At 42.8% G+C, this 22240-nt stretch overlaps 1 protein-coding gene across 1 annotated transcript in view; it reads right to left on the reverse strand.

Moving 5' to 3' along the window:
- The window catches only part of LOC122814358, an 862993-nt gene that overhangs the window by 418895 nt on the left and 421858 nt on the right, over window positions 1–22240 (reverse strand). Inside the window, exons 3-4 of the mRNA XM_044086944.1 lie at window positions 14562–21218; window positions 13238–13333 (exon numbers count right to left, since the gene is read on the reverse strand). Coding sequence (XP_043942879.1) covers window positions 13238–13333; window positions 14562–21010 — 6545 coding nt within the window. The 5' untranslated portion in view covers window positions 21011–21218. The remainder of the gene's footprint in view (window positions 1–13237; window positions 13334–14561; window positions 21219–22240) is intronic.

The following is a 22240-nucleotide window of genomic DNA, read 5'->3' on the forward strand; positions in this document are numbered from 1 at the left end:
AGAATGACTACAAAATGGGTTGAGTTTATTTGTGTTAAACAGATGTTGATCTTTAAGTTATTTAAGTGAGATTATTTCAGTAGATGCTGACAATGTTTATTTGCTGATTATAGACCTAGAATGATAATGAACTACAAAAAATGGGCTGGCTATGAATCATGTTCGTACCATTTGTGATGATAACTTGATGTGATCTAAGTTATTTAAAGTGACAAGATACAATTCATGTATTCGGCTCAAGCGCGTATGCACATATTGGCGCTTCATGATTTTTGATATAAACAAATGGAATTTTTTTGAGATCTTTACTAAGTCACCATTTGATCTGTATGACGTGATATTTTAACCATTTAGTTTTCTAGTTTCACTAGTGTAATGTTGAAAGATGCTTGGTTATATTTATGTATTTGTTTAGCATCTGCTGAGAGAAGTGACACACACTGGTGGTTGTTTTAACTGCACTAATTGTGTTTTAACTAATTAGTCAATTGATAATCATCTTAGTTAATTGATGACTGTTTTTAGTATATAAATGGGCGTTTTTTATGTGTAAGCTGTAACCTGATGAAGCGCATTTGTATGCGTGAAAGCGCTTGTTCCTTATAAAATAAAACTGGATTTTTATTTTATCGTGGTGGTTCCTAGCAGTATTTTTTCATTTCATCTGAGAAGCTGTATTCAGTCTCACACCCAGAAAGCACATGTCCTGAGAGGGTACTAGACTGGACTTTATTTCGTTCACAGAATACCCTAGGCACCTTAAAACTGCCATTACATACTGGAGATGTTGTAGTAATATGTCTTTGTTTTGAGCAAGAATCAGGCAATCGTCCAGATAAGGGTAAATTTGTATTCCTCTCTGTCTGAAGAAAGCAATCACAGGAGCCAGAACTTTTGTGAATACCCTGGGCACAGTAGATAAACCAAAGGGCAATGCAGAGAACTGATAATCACGAAGTACCAGCCCGAAATCTCAGGAATCTCCTGCAACTGGGCCTGATAGGGATGTGAAGATAGGCCTCTTTGAGATCCAGGGTTACCATCCAGTGATCTTTGCCTAGCATAGGCAGAAGTTGTGCAATGTTAACATCTTGAACTTTGGAATGTCTAGGTAGGTATTGAGAATGGACAAATCCAGAATTGGCCTCAAGTGTTTTCTCTTTGGCACTAGGAATAGGGAATAAAATCCTAGGCCTACTTCTGGCGGAGGGACCACCTGAATTGCCTCCATCTGCAAAAGCGGAGAAATTTGCTCCTGAGCCTCCAGCCTTTGCTGAGGAGGCACATCCGACATGCCTTTGAAAGGAGGAAAAGTGTGAAAATAAAACTTGTAACCTTGATTTATTATATCCAACACCATTGGGGTCCTGGGTGACCAAATTCCAGTTTTGTTTGAAAGGTCCCAACTTTCCTCCTAGAGGAGCTGCCAGTAAAGAAGGGTCTGGCAGCGGAAGATACAGGTCATTGGGTTTGCTTACGAAGGGCTGACCCCTACCTCACCAGAAGACTGTGCAGGAGAGCTCCAAGTCCTAGGTCTGAAAGAACCCTGGCGTGAGCCCTGCCTCTACACATCTAGGCCTGCCCTTAGACTGATAATCCAAGAAGGATAAGACCATCCTCTAGCAGGCCAATTCCTACTAAACTTGGGGGCTGCACCTGCATAAAATCCTTGACCGGCCTGCATAGACTTAGCCTTATCTTCCATCTTTTCAAAACTGATTCCACAGGGCCAAAAGTACTTCAGATTGAAGAGGAGCATCCAAAATCCGAGCCTTAACATGCTCTGACAAATTTTGATCCTTAAGCCAGGCATGTCGAATACCTGAACCTGTAGCAGCCACCCTGGATGAAGCCTGAAGAACATCGAAACCACACTGCAAAGAATGTTTGCCAACTTGATCTGATGCATGAACCAACTCCTGGAGCTCCTTACACTCTATACCCTCAGATAAAGCATCCACCTTAGATTTCAATTGGCCTAACAAAAATTCTGATACTTCAGCATATGAAATTGGCAATTCAAAGCCTCATAGCTAACGTGAGGAGGTGTACACTTTTTACCCCACCTATCTAACGCTCTAGAATCCTTATCCAAAGGAACTGGATTCTTAGCCACAGAAGCCCTAACACCCTGGGACCTTGAATAATAGTTTCCGGATCAGCTCTAGGACTCTTGTACAAATACTTATGTAGCTTCTGGAACTCTGTAATACCTGTCTGGCTTAACAGGGGCGGGAGGCAAAAGAATCAGGATTAAGGGAAGATTCAGAAAAACATCCTGAACAACAACTAAGACAGGAGGAATAGCCAAGGGCCTATGTTGTGGCAGAAACAAAAATTCTAAGCCTTTTCGAGAATCTGAAAAATCTTGACCTTCCCACTTGAAATGTTCCCTCATGGAATGTAAGGTCTCAGAAAAAGAAAAATCCTCTGCAGGAGAAGCAGACGGACAGGAGTCCTCTGCATCCGAATCTGAATAGGAAGGAAATCCTGAATTTCTTCAGCTGAGGATTCATAGTAGTCAGAGGAATGATCCATTCCTCTAAATCTGCCTCCACCCTAGGCCTCTTCTCTGGGAAGCATATAACCCTGATCAAAGTAATCAAGTCCTCTGCCATTTTCAACATATGCTTTTAGGAACAGGGGCTGGAGAGCTAGAACTATGACCAAGCCAACAAGATGGTTTGACCTTAGCATGGCCTTTAGCCACTGAAGTAGAAGGCCTAACCTTTGTGCTGGAACTACAGACACCTGAGAAGCACCCTCAGCCTGGCCTAACTCCTGAGAGGCCAACTCCTGCAAAAGTAAGGTTCCCCTGGGATTCAGCCAACCCTCGGCAGGATCCACAGATTCAACCGGAGGCTCGAACCGGCGTCCAACGGGCGGAACTCATCCGGTTTAGACCTTAAGATTTATCCTTACGCTTTTTAGCGGTGGCGGCAGTCCGGAGGATCCGGCGGCATGTTATAGTTACACCGTTTGCCAAAACAAGCCTGGCACAGTCTAATCTTCGTTTAATGAAGCGCTTGTTAAATCTAGCACTTCAGCGACACCCGACGCCGTGCTCAGGCCCCAAGCAAGGAATACAGAAAGAATGATAATCCCTATGAGGTATCTGCTTCCCACAAGAAATACAATTATTAACTTTTTCTGACATCCGGATAAAGTACAGTTTTGTACCTACCATAAATGTAGATGTTCGAGGATCCACATTGCTGCAGTCATAACCTGTGGGGTAGTCCGCTGTCCTCGGTCGGCCCGAATACCAAAGTGTTAGGCTGGCGATCTGACGTCAGTACGCAGTGGTACTAAAGCGCATGACCGACGCCATATCCTCATTCTTTCTTGCCCCAGATGTCAGAAGGCCTAAAAAGAAAGGCCATAGCCAAAAATAGAAAATACCCAACCACCAATTACAGAAAAAATAATTACCCCAAAAGCAACACAGCAACCCTAAACTACAGAGGGAAGGAGGAGAGCTGGACTGCAGCAATGTGGATCCTCGAACATCTACATTTATGGTAGGTACAAAACTGTACTATGTTCTTTGTCTCACATTGCTGCAGTCATAACCTGTGGGTAGAATCCCAAAGCAAAGGCAAGGGAGGTTGGCAAAATCAAAAAGCACTAGGAGCTGCTAACATGCCCTGTAAAACTGCAGTGGCAAACCCAGCCCTAGATTTGGAATAAAAAGGGAGATGGTAATGTTTAGTAAAAGTGTGCACTGAACTCCAAGTAGCTGCCTCCAAAATATCCTTAGTAGCTACTCCCCTCAAAAAAGCAGTAGAAATGGCAGTAGCCCTAGTGGAATGAGGTCTAATCCCAGCCGGAACCTCCTTTCCATGATGAGAATAACAAAAAGCAATACAATGGCTAATCCACTTAGAAATAGTTTGCTTTGAAACAGGTTTTCCTTGTGAACCCAAGGCAAAAGAAATGAATAACTGTTGAGACTGCCTAAACCCTTTAGTTCTGCTCAAATAATAACGTAACTGCCTGTGAATATCCAAAGTGTGCAAAATTTTTTCCCCTTTATTTTGGGGATCAGCATAAAAAGTAGGCAAATGAATAGATTGGTTCAAGGCCACATCAGAAAACAACTTTAGGCATAAAAGAAGGTTAATGCAAGGATACCCTATCCTTATGAAATATTAGGAAGGGTTCAACTGCCATTAGAGCCTGTAATTCAGATACCCTCCTAGCAGACGTAATGTCCAACAAAAAAGCAGTCTTCCAGGACAAAAACTTCAACTCAGATGTAGCTGCAGGTTCAAAAGGAGGTAAAGTCAGCTTTTCCAACACAAAATTGAGATCCCAGGAAGGAGTAGGAGCTCTACGTGGGGGTCTTATGTTCTTTGCCCCTCTAAGAAATTGCTTAAACAAAGGGTGAGAAAATAATGGTGGATCACAGTCATAGTGAGCAGAAATGGCTGCAGCATGAACTTTCACGGAGGAAAAAGACAAACCCTTGTCTAATAATTCTGTAAGGTACTGTAGTGTAATACTCAAATTAGGGCGTGAAACATCAAAGCTCTTTGCTGTGCTCCAAAGAAAAAATCTCCTCCATTTATCAGCATAAACTTTCCTTGTACTAGGCCGCCTGGCTTCCAAAATGACATTTAAAACTTGTTGAGGAAGCTGCGACCCCCCAGGGTCTAAAACAGAATATGCCAGGCTGTCAGATGCAGGGACTGTATCCTGACATTGAGGAAATTATTGTTTGCCTGACACAAAAGGTTTGGAATTGTTGGCAAAGGCCAAGGAGGCTCCCGAACTAAACTCCTCAGCAAAGGGTACCAGTGCTGACGTGGCCAATCTGGAGCTATAAGGATCATGCAAGGCTTGTCCTGTCTGACCTTCAAGAGCACCTTGGGAAGAAGAGGCAAAGGAGGAAAGGCATAGACATGAAGGTTGTTCCAACTGAAAGATAGAGTATCCACTTTCCAAGCTTTTGGGTGAAACATCTTTGTGCAAAATTTTGGCAGTTGGAAATTTTGTGGGGATGTGAACAGATCTAGGTCTGGGGTTCCCCAAGCCACTGTCAACTGTTGAAATACATGAGGATCCAATTTCCACTCGTGGGGATCCACCATTTGCCTGCTCAAAACATCTGCTAAGGAGTTCTGTGCTCCTGGCAGAAACCTTGCTTGAAGAGTGAGGTGCAAACTTAGAGCAGTCTCCCACAAAATCATAGCTTGTCTGCAAAGAGGGTACGAATGGGTTCCCCCCTGCTTGTTGATGTACCACGACTGTTGTGTTGTCTGTTTGAATCAACACCTGTCCCGGTTGAAGTAGATCCTTGAAAGCCATCAGAGCAAACTGGACTGCTAACATCTCCTTCATGTTGATATGCAAATGCTGTAGTCTGGGAGGCCACGTGTCTTGAACCCATCTCCCATCGAAATGTGCTCCCCAAGCCATGTCCGAGGCATCTGTCGTTAAGATCTGACTCGCCTCTGGGCGGGTCACAGAGAGTCCCTTGTTTAGGTGACATTCCTGAGCCCACCACAAAAATTCCCTTTGGATGCAAGTTATTATCTGAATGACAGTGTCCAGATCGTGGCAGTGTTGAGTCCATACACTTTTGAGATACCATTGTAGCTTCCTCATATGTAGTTTGGCATTGGGTAGTACCAGAATACAAGATGCCATGAACCCCAAGGCTTGAAGGACTGTCCTTGCAGTCAGCCTGGACAGTAGGGATAAATGCTGAAAGTATAGGGGAAGATTTCTTTGTTTGTCCGGGGTCAGAAAAGCCATCTGAGAGGCTGTATTCAGTCTCACACCCAGAAAGCACATGTCCTGAGAGGGTACTAGACTGGACTTTGTTTCATTCACAGAATACCCTAGGCACCTTAACACTGCCATTGCATACTGTAGATGCTGAAGTAACTTGACCTTGTCTTGAGCAAGAATCAGGCAATCATCCAGATAAGGATAAATTTGTATTCCTCTTAGTCTTAAGAAGGCTATCACAGGAGCCAGGACCTTTGTGAACACCCTGGGCGCAGTAGATAAGCCAAAGGGCAATGCAGAGAACTGATAATGAAACGTACCAGCCAGCAGGAACCTCCTGCAGCTGGGCCTGATAGGAATGTGAAGATAAGCCTCTTTGAGATCCAGAGTTACCATCCAGTGATCTTTGCCTAGCAGAGGCAGAAGTTGCTGTAAAGTTAACATCTTGAATTTTGGGATGTCTAGGCAAGTGTTGAGAATAGACAAATCCAGAATTGGCCTCCAAGTGTTCCCCTTCTTTGGCACAAGGAACAGGCGAGAATAAAATCCTAGGCCTACTTCTGACGGAGGAACCACCTGAATAGCCCCCATTTTTAAAAGTAAAGAAATCTGTTTGTGAGCCTCCAGCTTTTGCTGAGGAGGTACGTCCGGCATGCCTTTGAAAGGAGGCAAGGTGTGAAAATAAAACTTGTAGCCTCGATTTACAATGTCCAACACCCATTTGTCCTGGGTGACCAAAAGCCAATTTTGCTTGAAAAGTGCCAACTTTCCTCCTAGAGGAGCTGCCAGACAGGAGGAATCTGGCAGCTGGAGATACAGGTCATTGGGTCTGTTTACGAAAAGGCTGACCCCTGCCCTCACCAGAAGATTGCGCAGGAGAACTCCACGTCCTAGGTCTGAAAGAACCCTGAGCATGAGCCCTGCCCCTACCACGTCTAGATCTGCCCTTAGACTGGTAATCGGAAGAAGGATAAGCCCATCCTTTTGCAGGCCAATTCCTGCTAAACTTAGGGGGCTGCACTTGCAAAAATTCCTTAACTGTCAGCATGGACTTAGCTTTGTCTTCCATTTTCTTCAAAACTGACTCCACAGGAGAACCAAAAAGAACTTCAGATTGGAGGGGAGCATCCAAAATTCGAGCTTTAACATGCTCAGACAAATTCTGATCCTTAAGCCAGGCGTGCCTACGAATAACAGAACCAGTGGCAGCCACCCTGGAAGAAGCCTGAAGAGCATCAAAGCCACACTGCAAAGAATGCTTACCTACCTGATCGGAAGCATGAACTAAATCCTGCAATTCCTTACACTCTATACCCTCAGCTAAAGCATCCACCTTAGATTTCAACTGACTTAACAGAAAATTCTCGTACTTCAGCATATGAAACTGGCAATTCAAAGCCCTCATAGCTAGTGTGGAGGAGGTATACACTTTTTTACCCCACCTATCCAAAGCCCTAGAATCTTTATCCAGAGGAACTGGATTCTTTACTACAGAAGCCCTGACACCCTTAGGTCCCTGGCTAATAGTTTCTGGGTCAGCTCTAGGACTCTTATATAAATATTTATGAGCCTCTGGAACTCTGTAATACCTGTCTGGCTTGACAGGGGCCGGAGGTAAAGAATCAGGATTAAGGGAAGCCTCAGAAAAAACATCCTGAACAACATCCAAAACAGGGGGAATGGCCAAGGGCCTATGCTGTGGTAAAAACAAAAATTCCCTAAGCCTCTTACGAGAATCGAGAATCCTGACCTTCCACTTAAAATGCTCCCTCATGGAATGCAGAGTTTCAGAAAAAGAAAAATCCTCTGGAGGAGAAGCAGAAGGACAGGAGTCCTCTGCATCCGAATCAGAATAGGGAGGAAAATCCTGAATGTCCTCAGCTGAAGACTCAGAATAATCTGAGGAATGCTCCAAAACCTCCCCCTCTGTTTCCACTCTAGGCCTCTTATCTGGAGGGGGCATAGAACCTCTGATTAAAGTTATCAAATCCTCTGCCATTTTCAGCATATGTTTTTTAGGAACAGAGCCTGCAGAAAGTACAGTTTTGTACCTACCATAAATGTAGATGTCCGAACAGGATAGCATCTGCAGTCCTAACAAATGGTTTTACAGGGTACCGGACACTCATCACCACCTATACAAGGCTCCCCTTGCAGATCCTGAGACTATCTCCCAGGGGCCTAAGGCAGTAGCTTCGATCTCAGCAAAAAAACCTCTCCCTTCTGAAAGGGAATCCAGGTCCTTAGAGTGATGGGGTAAAAAAGTTTACACCTCTGCTACTCTCTCAGCTAGAGCTTTGAACTGTCAGTTTCATATAATCCAATACCAAGAGTTTATGCTTGATCAGTTAACTAAGAAACTGTCCTCTGATGCTTCCTTAGATAAGAAATATGTTTTAGAAATGGTGAATAACATTCAGCAGGTTAGTAACCATTCTTTAAAATGTGGCTATGATGCACTGGAGGCTTCATTTAGATCAGCCATGACTGGCACAGTGATAAGAAGGCATGCATGGTTGAAAGAACAGGTCGAGGCGGCTCATGTTAAAACAAAGCTATTAGATGCTCCTATGGATAAGGTCAGTCTATTTGGTTCTCCTGCCCAGCAAGTAATGAAGAAAATGGAAGAGAAGGCAAAATCTGTACAAACAGTTAAAGATTTCCTACAGGTTCAGCCCCCAAGGTTTAGCAGGAACTGGCCTTCCAAAAATTGGTCCTTTCCAGACTCCTCTAAATCTCAGAGAGGCAGGAATAGACGTTCCAGAGGCAGAAATCAATCCAGAGGAGGTGCCTACAGAGGACGCCAGTGGCAAGGCAATAACCAACGAGGCACAGACACAACCACTGCCACTGCAACAGGACAATCACAGTGACTTGGCTCTGACACCGCCTACCAGGGAACAAATAGCAGCACCCTTAGGCGGAAAGTTAGCCTCATTTTCAAAAAAATTGGCACTATATCACAAGAGACAAATGGATCTTGCAAACTATAGACCAAGGCTACAGGTTTCATTTCCACACATTACCAGAAAAAAGAGTAATGCCAAACCTACCTCCAAACCAAAAAACAGAAGCTCTAAAACAGATAGCTCAATTAACAAAGATGAGAGCTGTGGAAAGGGTACCACCTACAGAACAGGGCAAAGGATTCTACTCCAGACTCTTCCTAGTACCAAGAAAAGAGAAAAGTTGGAGACCTATTCTCGACCTGTCATGTAAACACATTCATCATTGTTCCAAAATTCAAAATGCTGACCCTACAGCAACTTCTTCCCATGCTGGGCAAGGAGTGTTGGCTGGTAACTCTAGATCTCAAGGAGGCATACCTGCACGTCCCCATGACCAAATTGCAGAAGATACCTCAGATTTCTTGCAGGATCAGAGCATTATCATTTCTCAGCATTGCCCTTTGGCTTATCTACTGCGCCCAGAGTATTCACAAAATGCCTGGCATCAGTAATCGCTCATTGCAGGCTACAGGGAATCCAAATTTATCCATACCTGGACGACTGCCTGATACAAGCGGACAACAAAAGCAAGCTGACAAAAGACTTACAAAGAGTCATTTGCTTACTACAAGCCCTGAGATACACAGTCAATTATTGATTTCTGCCTCTGGAACGTCTATTCCTGCCTCTCTGAGATTTAGAGGAGTCTGGAAAGGACCAATTTTTGGAAGGCCAGTTCCTGCTAAACCTTGGGGGCTGAACCTGTAGGAAATCTTTAACTGTTTGTACAGATTTTGCCTTCTCTTCCATTTTCTTCATTACTTGCTGGGCAGGAGAACCAAATAGACTGACCTTATCCATAGGAGCATCTAATAGCTTTGCTTTAACATGATCCGGCAAGACCTGTTCTTTCAACCATGCATGCCTTCTTATCACTGTGCCAGTCATGGCTGATCTAAATGAAGCCTCCAGTGCATCATAGCCACATTTTAAAGAATGGTTACTAACCTGCTGAATGTTATTCACCATTTCTAAAACATATTTCTTATCTAAGGAATCATCAGAGGACAGTTTCTTAGTTAACTGATCAAGCATAAACTCTTGGTATTGGATCATATGAAACTGACAGTTCAAAGCTCTAGCTGAGAGAGTAGCAGAGGTGTAAACTTTTTCACCCCATCACTCTAAGGACCTGGATTCCCTTTCAGAAGGGTTTTGCTGAGGTCGAAGCTACTGCCTTAGGCCCCTGGGAGATAGTCTCAGGATCTGCAAGGGGAGCCTTGTATAGGTGGTGATGAGTGTCCGGTACCCTGTAAAACCATTTGTTAGGACTGCAGATGCATCCTTGAAGGACATCTAGGGCTGACGCCTGTGCCAGAAAGACCAGGCCTAGCTTTAGAAGGTGCTGGGCCTAACAACCTTATGTAAAGAAGGAACTACAGAAACTTGAGAGGCCCCCTCGGCCTGACCTGACTCCTGAGAGGCCAGTTCCTGTAATATTAAAGGCTCCCCCTGAGACTCAGCTGAAATCTCAGCTGGAACCACAGATTCCTCACGGTTTCAAGAACCAGCGTCCAAGCGGACGACTCATCCTGCTTAGACTTTAACGATTTATCTTTTCGCTTCTTAGCGGGCGGCGGAGGATCCGGCATGTTGTAGTTACCGCCAAAACAAGTCTAGCACAATCTAACCTCGTTTAATGGTGCGTATTAAATCTAGTGCAAAAGTGACACCCGACTACCGTGGCTCAGGCCCCAGGCAAGGAATACAGAGAGTGGTAGTCCCTATGAGGTATCTGTTTCCCACAAAATACAATTATTAACTTTTTCTGACATCCGGATTTGAGGCAAGAAAAGACAAAAATATTCCCCAAGCATAGCTTAACTTGGTCTTCGGTCTGAAACTCAGAATCTGAAAATTTCAGGGACTTGACGGCACTTGCAACGCCCGGCTTCGGACCATGCGGCAAGAAAGACTAAGGATATGGCGTTGGTCATGCGCTTTAGTACCACTGCGTACTGACGTCAGATCTGAGCGACTATGACCGACGCCAGCCTAACACTTTGGTATTCGGGCCGACCGAGGACAGCGGACTACCCCACAGGTTATGACTGCAGCAATGTGAGACGAAGAACATCTGAGGCAAGAAAAGACAAAAATTTCCCCAACGGGGTACTTAGCCCAACTTGGTCGTCGGTCTGAAACTCGATAAATGAAAATTTCAGAACGCCGAATGGCACTTGCAAACGCTGCTTCTGCTTCGGACCACGCGGCAAGAAAGACTGAGGATATGGCGTTGGTCATGCGGCAAGTACTACTACTGGCGTCAGCTCTGGCGACAATGACCGGCGCCAGCCTAGCTCTTTGGTATTTGGGCCGACCGAGGACAGCGGACTACCCACAGGTTATGACTGCAGCAATGTGAGACGAAGAACATCCGGGGCACTCGCGGTAAGTTTTGGCGTGGTGTCGGTGGAAGACGCGGACCGAGGATGTCGGTCCCGGTCTTTTCGTTTCTTAGGAGTATGCGTTGTCAGTTGTTCCGACGGCATTGTGTAATCAAATTTTTCGCCGAAAAAGTCTTCAGCGAACTCCACCCCACGCCTGAGAGTGCGCTTGTTGAAGCGAGCACAGGCGGCACAGGCCGAGACGTCATGGTCTGGGCCAAGGCAAGGGAGGCAGTAAGAATGGAAATCCTTATGAGGTATTTGTTTACCACAAGACAAACAATTATTTACTTTTTCAGTAATTTCTGACATCGGCTGAGGCAAGAAAAGGTCCCTAGCGGGTACCAGCTTTTGATGACTTCGGTTTCGAAGAATACAGGAGCTGACCGACCGGCACTTGCGAACTGCTTCTGCTTCGGGCACCGCGCGGCAAGTAAGACTGAAGAAGATGGCGTCGGCTGATGCTTATGTACTCCAGCCGCTCTGACGTCGGAGAGAAATGCGACATCAGCCGACGTCGGACCCAGACTTTGGAATCCGGCCGACCGAGGGCTGCCTGAGGCAGGACAACCCATATGTTATGACTGCAGTTGCATTCTTGAAGGACATCATAAGAAATGGACTCTTCTGAGGATAAGAAGGAAGAATCATGTTCTTCTTCTCTGACTTGAGGGGTCGTGGATAGGAGGGAAGAAGCAGAGGCAGGCCCAGGGCTCAGAAGAAGCAGGATGGAGGTGGCTGAGGCTGAAGGCCATAAAGGCCTGCACGAGAGAAAAGGTGAAGTCCTGCCAATCTGGTGTGACTTCTGAAGAGGTGGAGGTATGTTTAGTTTTTTGCTTCTTTTTGGCCAGGGAGGAAGTAGAAAGACACCTGGTGTCAGGTTTGGACAGTAACACATCCGACGTCTGGATCCCTGCTGGAAGTACCACCGAAAATGGTTTCCCCCTCGACATCAATGGTCGTCAATGTCTGGATAAGCTCCGCGGATGTGCCGGTGGTCAGCTGCAAAACGGCTTCCACTAGGGATGTCGCTGCAGTTGAACTATCCTCAGAGCGCGCCTCAACCCCTAGAATGGCAGTTGGCAGTGCATCTGGAAGCACAGCAGCAGGCGAAGGCGGCCTAGGAACTTTCTTGCGCGAGGGTTCAGGTTCGGCCTCCGATGTAGGATCCATCCTAAGGACTAATAATGTAAGGTGCTGGTTCTCCACTTAGAGGTTTTAATGTGGCTAGATGGCTGTGTAAGGTCTTGGGCACAAACGATTGACAAATAGCACAGGAGGAAGGATTGTGTTCCCGGCCTAGGCAAAAAAAAAAAAATACACCTGTCATGGGCGTCTTTATGAGGTATCTGGCACCCACATTGGCACTTTTCCTTTTTCCCTGACATCAGCTGAAGGCTACAACAACCAAGCACTAGTAAGAACAATCGTTAAAAATAAGAAAATTAGAAACCCAACGGGTCACTTATCTTAGGATGCGAATGTCTGTGGCTGAAAAGTTCTGGGGATTGTGCGTGCAGACGTCACATTTAAGGCCCCTGGTTTATAGCCCTACGTGTGACGTCCCACACACACTTCAACAGCCAAGCTGAAGCTTTTGTACAACAGCAGACGTACGAGTCGCCTAAGGGCATGAAATCCCACGCCTAGAATACTGCAACATAGGTATAGAAGGACATTAACTGTGCTCCACTCCACCAACAGAACCTGATCACATTTTTTCACATTACTTAATGCAACAATGGGAAAAAAATACATTAAAAGGGCAAAAAACTGTACAGCCACAAGGCAAAATCTGAATTCTCTTAAATATGACATTCTAGAAGTCTCAGAGCTTAATCATACCACAAAAGGACGAAGAAAAATGATAGACTATTCTGAACCATCTCCTGTTAAAATATGAAACAAATGAAAAGGCATTCCTGAAATTTGAGAAATTTACTTATCAATATCAGCTAGCTAAAGAGCTAGTCAATTGACCATTTTCAGAGGCAACACAAAAAAAAGAGGACCTACAACGTGGGTCTTACTCAAAAAAAAAAAAAAAAACGCAGGGGGGGTCACTAAAGGAATCAAGATGGGTCTTACATGATGCAGGCTGTTTACAGCACACTGCCCCAACGATAAATGACAAATGTTTTTCCTAAATCTTTGATTTCTAACATACTAAGTTTGCCTGCACCTTCATGCGTACAAATACTACTGTAAAGTTAAATTAACAAAACTTTCAAATCTCAAAAATACAGAAGTAGACCTCCTGCTATCTTACATAAATTAGATGAGCAGGAAGCATGTAGATATATCACTGGGTGAGTGGCCACTTAATGGCATTAACTGTAAATTGATTAGACAACATTCAGCTTAATGGTAGTTTTCTTTTGTCATCTTATTAAATTAACTGTTTGGCAATTACCTAATCGTTTCACAACTGTGTCAGTATTACAAAACACCAATTAGTGGTTACTTGCCCAATTGCTGCCTGCTTATCTAATTAACACAAGATGGCAGGAGATGTGCTAACTAGACTTCTAAGTTCTAAGGACAGAGGGGTATACATATGTATGCATATATTTTTTTCCACTATTAAAAGAAAACTTTTGTTTTGAAACAAAATAGTACTCTCATACGTAGATACACAATAGCACTCTTTAGCTGAAAAACAGTTTGGGGGCAAAAATAAACATTTGCTGTCATACTTAAGTCAAATCACAATATCAGCCAATCACACGGCCTTCACTCACTCACCCAGTCTCTTTTTTTTTAAATTAATCATAACTCTGTGCCTGATTCCTGGTCACACCCTTGCAGTTTTTACTTCTTAAATTAATTTCTTAGTTGCTCCTGGGTGAGGGAGCAGTTAATACACAAACAATTCAGAGGATCCAACTTCATTAAATGTGCCCTTTTTCTTCATTTTCAGTTGGCCACTACTGAACAACCGAGCAGTGCTAAGTACATTTTTAAACTGCTTAGTAGTGGAACAAGACTATGGCAAATGAATCTTTTGCTTCTGAAAAAAAAAATCATCCCATTTTAAATGGGCCCTGTTGGACTTGCCACCTTATGAAGTTCCTCAAGAACAGCAACATTTTTATGGCACAAATCCTCTAATTTTATTTTATTTTATTTTTACTATTTACATGATGGAAACAGAGCTTAACATGCTGCTAAAAACTGTCAAGGGGGGCTCAGGCATTCTTGTTCATGCAAAAAAAGCCTGCCATTTCTTAAAATCAAACACAGCTTATTACCAACTCTATACAGTAAATACTTGTTATGATTCCTGGCAGTTTTCAATTTTTTTTTAAACAGGGTATGACAAAAATATCTAGCACATACACATTTAAAATGTAATGCCCTTCCCAGTGGAACTCCTTCAGACAGTGACAAAATTGGTCTCAGCCACATTTCATTCACTTGCACCACTGGCTATCTCAACACACCAACAGGAATGTCTTCTGTGTTTTTCGCTACAGTATTTATTTTCTCTTCTACACTATATTCTAAACTAGCACTGTGGTCCAGTGAGTGCTGCTCGAGTTCAGGCTGTGAGAAGCTCAAGTTACAAGCACCAGAGCTCTTGCCATGAACCCGCTGATGAGAAACAAGCTGCCTTGACAAGCGGAATTCTTTGCTGCATTCATTGCACTTGTACAGATTCTTCTCCAGATGGATTCTCTCATGGCTCTTTAGTGCTATAGGATTGGAGAATTCTTTCTTGCAAACTGGGCACAAATACACTCCAGTTTTGTGCGTTTTTTTGTGGTTCAAAAGGCTACCTGCGTGTATGTATGTTTTCCCACATTGGTTACACTTAAAAGGGCGGATGTCGATATCTAGATCTGTCAAATACTCTTCCTCATAAAGCCACATCTTTTTGCGCTTTCTAGTTCTAACAGGTCTTGATCGCCCCACTTCATTAACACTTTCACTATTACACTCCACAATACCAGTGGCAGGAAAACAAATATCAGTTTTCAATTCTGCATCTTCATGAACTTCTATGGGGGATTCTCTGCTAGAGCTGTCACATGTACCTTTGTTAATATTAAGTGCCTTCCTATTCCTACATCGTTTGGCTACATGTTTCGTACTGTTGTGAATTCGTTGATGATGTATCAGGCTTTGTTTATGCAAGAAGCCTTTGCCACAGTCATTACAACTGTAAGGCCGTTCCCCAGTGTGCACCCTCTCATGGTTTTTAAGTTCTCTGGATACTCTAAAAGTCTTGTCACACACTAAACATTTGTACTGTTTGTCAGTTGTATGGATACGTAGGTGATTCTTTATTGCCATAGGATTAAAGAATTGCTTCATGCATATGTAACACTTGAAAATACCTGATGTGTGTGTATTTTTATGATTAAGCAAGCTACCAGCATGCCTGTAAGTCCTTCCGCACAAGTCACACTTGTATGGTCGCTCTTCAGGACTGCTGCAGGTTTGGCTAGTCCCACATTCAATCTGATCATGATGCAATGTTTTATTTTCTGTACATGATTTCTGATTAGACTGAGAAACCACATCTGTATGGAAATCTTTACAATCTGCTAAAGATGTTTCATTTTGATCATAAAAAGTGCAATAATGCTGCTCAAACTCTTTATATGACTGGAAAACACTCTGACAGTTACTGCATGAATGTTGGTGATCAGAAGGTGCATTGTTTTTGATTTTGGCTCTTCTTTTACAAGAAGGCAACACTGAGGATTTGCCTTTTACAGGGTTAGTTACTTCTTCATTGTGCTCCAATTCCCTTTCACTAGAGTCACCCAAAAGGCTTAGCTGTGGGTTTTGATCTTTATGCTCTTTGGAGTGCTCCTGTAACTGTAACTTATCAGGGAAGCTCTTGTCACAAACACCACAGTGGAAAGTCTTTTTGCGAGTATGACTGTGGCTGTGTTTTAGCAGCTGTTTTTGCCCTTTGAATGCTTTACCACACTCTTGACACTGGAACCGTTTGATCTCAAAGTGGATCCGCTGGTGGTTTTTCATTGCCATCAAATTGGGGTAAGTCTTTTCACATATAGGACAATAAAAATCTCCTGTTGTATGACTCTTTTTGTGGTTCAGAAGGCTGCCTGCATGTCTGTAACACCGGTCACACTTGTCACATTTAAAAGGTCGATCATCCACACCCATTTCCTCCTTGTCAGGCCCTGATGGTACATCTCTTTCAACATTCATAAGTTTTTCAGAATCTGATCCTACCTTAGTCAAAATGGCAACCTTTTTACTATTAGAAGTGCTTTGCTCGTGTCTAGGTATGTCTGACATAATGTACGATTCTCCAGTGTTAAAACTTGAAACATTCTGCTTTTTCTCACTAAACTGGTCTTGTGCATCCACTATGGAGGCATCAGTTAGTTTATTAATGAATGCACAATCCTCTTCTTTCAGGGTACTGCCACCATCATCTGGAGGGCAATTGTCTGAAAACTGCAGATCATATGCATGCTTCTGTGATGCTTTCCTGACAGAGGATGCCATCCTGACAGAAGATGGTTTATCCCTGTGAACTCGTTGATGGCAGATCAACTGCTTTTGCAACCTGAACGCTCTGCCACATTCCAGACATTTGTGAGGTTTTTTCTGAAAGTGGATACGAAAGTGGTTCTTAAATGCCATTAAGTTAAAAAATCTTTTCAGGCAAACAGAGCATCGGAATATCCCTGTTTTGTGGGTCTGCTTGTGATTCAGCAAACTTCCGGCATGTCTGTAGGACCGCCCACATTCTTCACACCTGAATGGCCGATCATGATCCTCTCTATGCGCTTTACTAGATTCAGTACCATCTACATCTCCATGAGTCTTTGGATCTTCACTAGAAGACGACGAGGATGATGATGAGGAAGACGACGATGATGATGATGAGTTAGAATCCTCACAACATGCAATACTTTGTGAATTTCCATTCTTATTGTCAATTCTGGCATCTTCTAACTTTTTAAAACTGTTGCAGACTTCCTCAAAGGACTGCTCTTCTGCTTTGTCTGAAATATCACTTTGATAATTATCTCCAGTCAAATAATTCACCTCAGACTTTACAGTCTTCTGAGGGCAACTGTCAGTTATTTCTAAACTACTGCTACAGGTTTTGTCCACTGAATTCTCAGCAGAAGGGTCTGTAATCAATATATGGTTCAGACTCTGTGATTGCCCAAGATCTGCTATTTCACTGCTGATCATTTTGTGAGGCTTGTCATTACAGGATTCAAAATCTTCAGCTGTATATTCAGAATAATGCTCAGAGGAAATCAAGGAAACTTCTGTGTCTTCTTTTTCTTCTTTGAGAGGCCTACTGTATGACAAATCTAAATGACCAGGAGAACCACTAATATTGGAGGAAGAGAAACTGACATTCTTTTCAGGACTTTCAGGAGAAAAAGTTTGTTTATTATTATACAAAGCTGAGTTTGTTTTAGTCTTTGAGTGAGTACGGAGGTGGCTCCTGAATGCAGCATAGTTAAAGCATGTTTTCTGACAAACTAAACACTGAAAGTCTCCTTTCCTGTGAGTATTCTCATGGTTTGTTAAACTTCCTGCATGTCTGTAGGTCTTGTCACACAAGTTACACTTAAAGGTACGTTTTTCAGGGCTGCCTTGTCCTTCTTGATGTTCAGTACTGGGGCTAGTATGAGCATTATTCATATCAGTCTCATAGTTACTGTGCTCCATCGCTTCCAGTGGCTCCTCAGTACTCAAACTGGAATTCTGAAGGTCCATATCACTATCGCCTTGCAAACATGACATATCTCCATTGTCTAGATGACAGCTGTGGTTTTCAAGGCTGTCCATGTCATCATACATCTTTCCACAACGGCCACATATATGTGGCAGGTTACTGAAACTTTCATAAGTGTCATCAGCACCATCTTCTTCTCTACTGTGGAATTCTGTCTCATACACTAAAGTATCGCATACTTTGTTATACAGTGGTATACAAGCACTTGACTCTGTGGCATCAGCAGTCTCTGAATGTGTAACCACAGCTCCAGTTAAGTCCCCATGGTCTGGACTTTCTTCGAAGCTTAGCTTCAGACTCTGGTTCTGTGGTTCTCCAATGCTACCATGGACTAACTGAAGATGGTGTTGCAAATTAGACGTGCTTGAAAAATTCTCCCCACAAGCAGGGCAACTGTAAGAATCATCTTTTTCTTGAAAATGATTATAATACATCAGGTCCCCAGGAACAGGAAAACTACTTCTACTCTGATACTTTTTATGAATGCGAAGGTGGCTCCTGAGTGCTACAAGATTGGACATCTGTTTTTCACAAACAGGACAATGGTAAATCCCATTTTGGTGTGTATGTTTATGGTTTGCTAAACTTCCTGCATGCCTATATGCTTTGCTGCACTGGTTACATTTGTAAGGCCGATCTTCAGTGTCTGCACTGGTACCAACATCTACTGTGGGACACTCAGCTGGGTCCTCTGCAACACTGTCTGTAGCATGTCCATTCACATGTGAATTCTGAGGTTGCTTAATGTCAATTTTTGCTTGAACAGTTTCCATGCTTGGCTGAACTGGACTCTTTACAGCACATGTGTTTTCATTGAGAAAGGCTTCTTTGTGGATATTTGGGCTCCAACTGGCCTTGACATTACTTTTAGATGAGTTAAAAGCAGGGGGTGTTTCTGTAGGATTTGTCTGCCCTTCTTGAAAAGTTCCTTTTTGCATATCTGGACTCATGTCTTGGACATTATTTTTAGATAAATTACATGGAGGGTATATTTCTGTAGAATTTGCTTGCCCTTGATTCTGTAGATCTAATGGTTTACAGTTCTGTAGCTCACATTTAATGTGCTTTAAGAGTCCATCATTCAGAACACCATCCCTGCTAGGCGTGAAAGGCTCCTGCAGCCTATCTGCATCTACATTGTACTGATCATCAGTAATACTGTCCTGGAGTCTGGAAACATCTAATTCGTGTGCTGGTTCTCTGCTGGCATCATGCTTTTTCTGATGCTGCATAAAACTGATTCTACTGAGGAAACTCTCACCACATTCAAGACAATTATAAGCTGTATTACTGCTTTGTAATATTCTTTGTCTTGGAGTTTCTGGTGATGATGATAATTTCATGCCACTGCTGGCCCTGGATCGTGTATGAGTTCGGAGGTGATTCTTTAGTGCACCTAGGTTAAAAAACTGTTTCAAACAAATTTGGCAACTGTAAACTCCTAACTGATGAGACTTTTTATGATTTATTAGGCTTCCTGCATGCCGGTAAGACTTTCCACACACTTGACATTTAAAAGGCCTGTCCCCTAGATCATTCTCTTGTTTGAGTAAGCCAGATGAGTCTTCATTGATTGGAAGGTCATTTTCATTTTCAGAAACATGTCCATTTTCCAGGTGTTCTGATTCTTTTCCAGGCTGTAAAGTATTAGCTGTGCTGCTACTGTCAGTGAAAGAACACGTGTGGTTTCTCAGCTCCTCAATACCAGAAAAAACACCCCCACAGTACACGCATATATGTGTTTTGCTATCTACAGGAGAATGAATTTCTCTGCTGTAAGAGGGCTCTGTGACAAGTGAAATATCACTATCCCTGTCCTTTAATATGGACTTAACAGTAACTGCAGATTTCCTTAACTTTTCAGATATATTTCTACGAACCTTTTTAAATCTGTGATATAACCTGTCACGGCCTGATTCTTTGTTTTCTTGGAGCTGTGGTTTATGAGTAGGTTCTTCAAAACAGTTTTCATCACTGTTAACTTCAGAGGCATCATGTAGAAGATCGTTCTTATCTTCAGACTTCCCTAATTCATCCCCTTCCTCTCTCCTGTGATGACCACTGCTATAAAGCAGCTCATTCTGCTGAAAGTTAGAAGAGGCAGAAAAACCCTCAGTGAAACAATTCTCACCCATGTGGATTCTTTGGTGATTTGTAAGGTCTGTAAATACCCGGAAACCTTTGCCACACTCTGAACATCGGTATGGCTTGTACTGTGAATGAAGGCGAATGTGATTTTTAAGGGCCATAAGGTTATGGTACTCTTTATAACACAAAGAGCACTGATAAATTCCTGTAGTATGGGTTTGTTTATGATTTGTCAAACTCCCTGCATGTTTATAGCTCTTTCCACATTCTTTGCATTTAAAAGGTCTTTCTTCATCTCTTTCGGGGCTACCTATGTGACTATTTAGGTCTTCTATCTGGGTACTGCCTCTCTTATTTGCATGGATTTGAAGTGCAGCATTTTCATTTTCAAGATTTTCACAGTTGCTAAGGTCCTGAGCTGAAGTAGTGTTCTCAGACATAAATGAAGCACTGTTGTTGGAATCATTGAGCAAGCCATGATCTTCCAAGGTCCTAACAGCAGAACTCTGTGAAGCATCAGCACTGGAATTCAAGTCAGACCTTTCATTTTTACCAAAGTAGCTGATGTGCTCTTGTGAAATAGCATCACTGCCATGGGTAGTCTGATGTTGTTGTAAGTCTGATAACCTGAGAAAGTCTTCCCCACAAACAGGGCAATGGTACGGTCTCTCACCATGAATTTTTCTATGACTCACTAGATGTGCAGCTACCCTAAAGCCCATGCCACAGTCTTTACATCTGTATTGTTTATCAAGAGTGTGAGTTCTTAGGTGGTTTTTCAAGGCCATAGGGTTGGTAAATTCTTTATAGCACACCATGCATTGGAAAAGGCCTACTTCATGAGTCTTTTTATGATTCACAAGGCTACCGGCATGTCTGTAACTTCGTCCACATTGGGCACAAACATATGGTCTTTCCTCCTTGTGAGACTCTAGGTGTAGCTGTAGATCTATTAGCCTGGGGAAGACACCTTCACACTGGTCACATGCAAACAACTGACTGCTATTAGTCATGCTGTGCATCTGGTCTGCAGCAGTGTTTTCCATGGCTTGCTAAGCTTGGAAGAGGGGCTGTTGTCAAAAAATGTGGTGTTTAAAGAAAGACTACTTTCCAACAAATTACTGAGGCTTCATCTGTTGTTATAGTACCATGTTTTAAAGAGGTTCCGAGCTAGTACTTTATTGGATAAAAAAAACGTCCTTGTGCAGGAAATGAGGTGAGTTGTTCTGTGTTAAGGCATCCCAAATCTGTAAACTATACAAAAGAAAAAAACAAGATTAAAAGTCTGTTTTCCATTTAAGCATATAATTGAAAAAAAAAATGACTATCTTATAAACAAACTCTACAGGAATCAATGCTTGCAGTTTTAACTCGTCCCTTTTCCTCTTATACCCACTCTGATCTCAGTCAATAATAATTCAAAAATTTCCAGTCTGCAATTACCTACTCCAAACTATGTACTGTTGTTTAGTACAGTTTTGTTTCTGTTCTTCACAAACATCCATAAACAAGAAACACTACACAACTGCAGCAGGACTCCCTATTGTAATTCCAAGATAACTGTGAGTCCTGGAATTATGTGGAAAGAAAATTAAGAGCAGCAAATGCCGACAATCTCGGTCATTTAATTTTTTTTTTTGCAATGGTAAGCCCCACACATTCAGTCCATTCCGGCAATCCACATGCACTGCTATACATTGATATTTCATATTCAAAAACTTACACACTGACTGGACAAACCAATAAGCATAAATTTTAACAGCCTTCCTCAAAGGATGAAGTGCCATTGACCTACATTTTCTGTGCCACTAACTGGAGAATTTAAACTGAAGGGAAAATAAAAACTCATTTTGATGTCAGGAGCACCCTACAAAAGCAGCTCCATGACTTGCATCACAATCTCTTACCTCCTTAAAGGAAGATGTTTCCTATTACTTACCAATAAACGGAATGTCTGAACTTCAGTTTCACAAGCTGCCCTTGGATACATTTGAAAAATATTATGGACATTTTTGGTTTCAGTGACATTCTGCTTGTCAATGCAACCTAAAATGTGAAATTGTTTGAGGGGAAGTGGGTTATACAATCTAACAAAGTAAAATGCAAACAGTAAACAGTGCTAGAAAAGGAGTCATTCCAAAACCACATACATAGCAACGTGCAGACTATGTGGAAGCCAGGAAAGCTTCTGACTTGAATACAACTTTGAAGAAGTCAGTTGGGGGAAAAAAAGAGTTGCTATTGAATACAGCAGGAGTAGGAGGATGGAGATGGGG

The sequence above is a fragment of the Protopterus annectens genome, chromosome 10.part0, assembly GCF_019279795.1.
Source record: "Protopterus annectens isolate FY-2018-M chromosome 10.part0, PAN1.0, whole genome shotgun sequence".
Classification (NCBI taxonomy): domain Eukaryota; kingdom Metazoa; phylum Chordata; order Ceratodontiformes; family Protopteridae; genus Protopterus; species Protopterus annectens.